General features: G+C 42.6%; 1 protein-coding gene across 1 annotated transcript in view; it reads right to left on the reverse strand.

Moving 5' to 3' along the window:
* Positions 1 to 790, reverse strand: part of LOC137385213 (equilibrative nucleobase transporter 1-like) — a 123,164-nt gene extending 122,374 nt beyond the window's left edge. Inside the window, exon 1 of the mRNA XM_068060202.1 lies at positions 505 to 790. Within this exon, the coding sequence (XP_067916303.1) occupies positions 505 to 790 (286 nt within the window). The remainder of the gene's footprint in view (positions 1 to 504) is intronic.
* Positions 791 to 6,000: the final 5,210 nt, after the last annotated feature.

Here is a 6,000-nt window from a genome sequence, read left to right on the forward strand (position 1 = left end):
GCACTCCCACTATGGCAATAATATCCTTCCTGAGGTCAGGGGACCAAAACTGCACACAGTACTCCAGGTGCGGTCTAACCAGGGTTCTATACAATTAAAGCAAGACTTCACTAATCCTCTACTCAAAAACAGCATGATTAACATATTCAACCCAGTAACAACAAAATGTCCAGTGTACCACATGAAACTCCATCTCCCCGCACAAGTCACTGACTTCCATTTTTTACATAGACAATCGCTGTGGCACTTTCACAAGTCAACCATAACGAGTCCTCTTTTCCTTTGAAGGGAATTGAGGTTTCAAGTCCTCTGAGTGATCTGTGTGACTCTGCTGTACAAGAGTGGTATTGATAGATGAGTCAGGTTGATCATTCACATTGTCTTCTGGGTTGATGGATGAATGCAGCATCTCTGATCCATTAGATTTTGCAGAGAACTGACTTCCCTGGATAGGAGGCTGCTTGTGTATTGCCACCAACACTTGTCTCATTCATCTCACCGTACCATGCTCTGCCTGGATAATGTAGGGCATTGGATCTGGTGTCAGCTCTACAACTTCTCCAGACTGATTTTGGTCTCGGATCCCAACGGGCTCTCCCGGTTGGGTGTAGCCCTTGTGCTTTGTGACGTTTGTTGTGATGTCACCTTTGATCGGAATGACTTGATCCTCTCTCTCCCTCACTTTTTCCAGGTCTTCAACGCTTACTTGTGACATGTGTGTGTGTCTATGAGCATAGGTCATTGGCATTTCAGTCTTCTTCGTAGGATCATAGGAACAAGAGTACGCCATTCGGCCCGCCATTCAAACAGATCACAGCTGATAACCTACCTCAACGCCATTCCCATGGTCTTGATGGAAAGGAGGATGACATCAGTGGTTCTCTTGTCTCCTGGTGATGAATAGCGCAAGTAATACATCTTGATATTTGGATTTAGAATCACGTACAATGTTTCCGTGATTTCTTTTTCCCCATATTTGAGGGTTGCCTTCAGTTCCCCTTTGACGTTCAGTTTTGTTCCTCCTGGCCTGTATAATTTCTTGCCTGATTGTTGAAGAATATTCCTCTCTAATCACATTTCGACATCCGAAAGAACTGAAATGCTGCTCCAGCATCCAATTTAAAGTCTGTCTTGTTTCCCTCCAAAAGAATTTCTACACTCCAGAAACTTCCACTTGGTTCCTGGATATCACCCAGAAAAGGTATCGTAACATTGTGGATTTCCCTTCTTCCTGGATTTCCCACTGTTCAGAGGTTTCCCTTCTTGTATGTTCCGTACTGGCTTTTTGCTACAGCACACTGCCTGGAAGGACCCATCTTCCCACACAAATGACATCAGGACTCTTTACCAGGACACTTTTCCCACCTGTGATTCTCTCAGCCACACCTACTGCAGTTAACCTGGGCTGCCAATAGACTCTCCTCCTCTCTCCCTTGCTTTTTGCGGCCATTTTTCCCTTCCTTAAGCTGAACAAACTCAACTGATTCGGCTGTACTTGCGACAGACACTGTCTGTCACCTCGGACTACGGATCAATTCAGTTTCCTGACCACTTGTCTGCCCAATTGGCATGATTTCGCTCGGGTTGGATCATCTCTCGACTGCAAGTGTTCAGAAAAGGCGACAACAACCATTTAGACAACAATTCCATCCCTGATCAACTTGTCCTTCAAGACATCATACACACAGACTCCTGTAACATTGGACAAGTCGCTGAAAAATGCATCCACATTTTATCCTTGATGCCATGTCGGTGTCTGTTAAAGGTGGCGCACTCCATGATGATATTTATTCTCATTATTATTAGTCCAGTAAACTAACCCCGAAACTACCGCACCCTGGATTATTAGTCCAGTGACATAAATCCAAAACTACTGTACTCTGGGTTGTCAGTCCAGTAAAATAACCCCGACACTACCGTACCCTGGATTCTTAGTCCAGAAACATAACCCCTACACAGCTGTACCCTTGATTATTAGTCCAGAAACATAACCCCTACACAGCTGTACCCTTGATTATTAGTGCAGAAACATAACCACTACACAGCTGTACCCTTGATTATTAGTCCAGAAACATAACCCCTACACAGCTGTACCCTTGATTATTAGTGCAGAAACATAACCCCTACACAGCTGTACCCTTGATTATTAGTCCAGAAACATAACCCCTACACAGCTGTACCCTTGATTATTAGTGCAGAAACATAACCCCTACACAGCTGTACCCTTCATTATTAGTGCAGAAACATAACCACTACACAGCTGTACCCTTGATTATTAGTCCAGAAACATAACCCCTACACAGCTGTACCCTTGATTATTAGTGCAGAAACATAACCCCTACACAGCTGTACCCTTGATTATTAGTCCAGAAACATAACCCCGACACAGCTGTACCCTTGATTATTAGTGCAGAAACATAACCCCTACACAGCTGTACCCTTGATTATTAGTGCAGAAACATAACCCCTACACAGCTGTACCCTTGATTATTAGTGCAGAAACATAACCCCTACACAGCTGTACCCTTGATTATTAGTCCAGAAACATAACCCCTACACAGCTGTACCCTTGATTATTAGTGCAGAAACATAACCCCGACACAGCTGTACCCTTCATTATTAGTGCAGAAACATAACCACTACACAGCTGTACCCTTGATTATTAGTCCAGAAACATAACCCCTACACAGCTGTACCCTTGATTATTAGTGCAGAAACATAACCCCTACACAGCTGTACCCTTGATTATTAGTGCAGAAACATAACCCCTACACAGCTGTACCCTTGATTATTAGTCCAGAAACATAACCCCTACACAGCTGTACCCTTGATTATTAGTGCAGAATCATAACCCCTACACAGCTGTACCCTTGATTATTAGTCCAGAAACATAACCCCTACACAGCTGTACCCTTGATTATTAGTGCAGAAACATAACCCCTACACAGCTGTACCCTTGATTATTAGTGCAGAAACATAACCACTACACAGCTGTACCCTTGATTATTAGTGCAGAAACATAACCCCTACACAGCTGTACCCTTGATTATTAGTCCAGAAACATAACCCCTACACAGCTGTACCCTTGATTATTAGTGCAGAAACATAACCACTACACAGCTGTACCCTTGATTATTAGTCCAGAAACATAACCCCTACACAGCTGTACCCTTGATTATTAGTGCAGAAACATAACCCCTACACAGCTGTACCCTTGATTATTAGTCCAGAAACATAACCCCTACACAGCTGTACCCTTGATTATTAGTGCAGAAACATAACCCCTACACAGCTGTACCCTTCATTATTAGTGCAGAAACATAACCACTACACAGCTGTACCCTTGATTATTAGTCCAGAAACATAACCCCTACACAGCTGTACCCTTGATTATTAGTGCAGAAACATAACCCCTACACAGCTGTACCCTTGATTATTAGTCCAGAAACATAACCCCTACACAGCTGTACCCTTGATTATTAGTGCAGAAACATAACCCCTACACAGCTGTACCCTTGATTATTAGTCCAGAAACATAACCCCGACACAGCTGTACCCTTGATTATTAGTGCAGAAACATAACCCCTACACAGCTGTACCCTTGATTATTAGTGCAGAAACATAACCCCTACACAGCTGTACCCTTGATTATTAGTGCAGAAACATAACCCCTACACAGCTGTACCCTTGATTATTAGTCCAGAAACATAACCCCTACACAGCTGTACCCTTGATTATTAGTGCAGAATCATAACCCCTACACAGCTGTACCCTTGATTATTAGTGCAGAAACATAACCCCGACACAGCTGTACCCTTCATTATTAGTGCAGAAACATAACCACTACACAGCTGTACCCTTGATTATTAGTCCAGAAACATAACCCCTACACAGCTGTACCCTTGATTATTAGTGCAGAAACATAACCCCTACACAGCTGTACCCTTGATTATTAGTGCAGAAACATAACCCCTACACAGCTGTACCCTTGATTATTAGTCCAGAAACATAACCCCTACACAGCTGTACCCTTGATTATTAGTGCAGAATCATAACCCCTACACAGCTGTACCCTTGATTATTAGTCCAGAAACATAACCCCTACACAGCTGTACCCTTGATTATTAGTGCAGAAACATAACCCCTACACAGCTGTACCCTTGATTATTAGTGCAGAAACATAACCACTACACAGCTGTACCCTTGATTATTAGTGCAGAAACATAACCCCTACACAGCTGTACCCTTGATTATTAGTCCAGAAACATAACCCCTACACAGCTGTACCCTTGATTATTAGTCCAGAAACATAACCCCTACACAGCTGTACACTTGATTATTAGTGCAGAATCATAACCCCTACACAGCTGTACCCTTGATTATTAGTGCAGAAACATAACCCCTACACAGCTGTACCCTTGATTATTAGTGCAGAAACATAACCCCTACACAGCTGTACCCTTGATTATTAGTGCAGAAACATAACCCCTACACAGCTGTACCCTTGATTATTAGTCCAGAAACATAACCCCTACACAGCTGTACACTTGATTATTAGTCCAGAAACATAACCCCTACACAGCTGTACCCTTGATTATTAGTGCAGAATCATAACCCCTACACAGCTGTACCCTTGATTATTAGTCCAAAAACATAACCCCTACACAGCTGTACCCTTGATTATTAGTGCAGAAACATAACCCCTACACAGCTGTACCCTTGATTATTAGTCCAGAAACATAACCCCTACACAGCTGTACCCTTGATTATTAGTGCAGAAACATAACCCATACACAGCTGTACCCTTGATTATTAGTGCAGAAACATAACCCCTACACAGCTGTACCCTTGATTATTAGTGCAGAATCATAACCCCTACACAGCTGTACACTTGATTATTAGTGCAGAAACATAACCCCTACACAGCTGTACCCTTGATTATTAGTCCAGAAACATAACCCCTACACAGCTGTATCCTTGATTATTAGTGCAGAAACATAACCCCTACACAGCTGTACCCTTGATTATTAGTGCAGAAACATAACCCCTACACAGCTGTACCCTTGATTATTAGTGCAGAAACATAACCCCTACACAGCTGTACCCTTGATTATTAGTGCAGAAACATAACCCCGACACAGCTGTACCCTTGATTATTAGTGCAGAAACATAACCCCTACACAGCTGTACCCTTGATTATTAGTCCAGAAACATAACCCCTACACAGCTGTACCCTTGATTATTAGTGCAGAAACATAACCCCTACACAGCTGTACCCTTGATTATTAGTCCAGAAACATAACCCCTACACAGCTGTACCCTTGATTATTAGTCCAGAAACATAACCCCTACACAGCTGTACCCTTGATTATTAGTGCAGAAACATAACCCCGACACAGCTGTACCCTTCATTATTAGTGCAGAAACATAACCACTACACAGCTGTACCCTTGATTATTAGTCCAGAAACATAACCCCTACACAGCTGTACCCTTGATTATTAGTGCAGAAACATAACCCCTACACAGCTGTACCCTTGATTATTAGTCCAGAAACATAACCACTACACAGCTGTACCCTTGATTATTAGTCCAGAAACATAACCCCTACACAGCTGTACCCTTGATTATTAGTGCAGAAACATAACCCCTACACAGCTGTACCCTTGATTATTAGTGCAGAAACATAACCCCTACACAGCTGTACCCTTGATTATTAGTCCAGAAACATAACCCCTACACAGCTGTACCCTTGATTATTAGTGCAGAATCATAACCCCTACACAGCTGTACCCTTGATTATTAGTCCAGAAACATAACCCCTACACAGCTGTACCCTTGATTATTAGTGCAGAAACATAACCCCGACACAGCTGTACCCTTCATTATTAGTGCAGAAACATAACCACTACACAGCTGTACCCTTGATTATTAGTCCAGAAACATAACCCCTACACAGCTGTACCCTTGATTATTAGTCCTGAAACATAACCCCTACACA

The sequence above is a fragment of the Heterodontus francisci genome, chromosome 28 (assembly GCF_036365525.1).
Source record: "Heterodontus francisci isolate sHetFra1 chromosome 28, sHetFra1.hap1, whole genome shotgun sequence".
NCBI lineage: Eukaryota > Metazoa > Chordata > Chondrichthyes > Heterodontiformes > Heterodontidae > Heterodontus > Heterodontus francisci.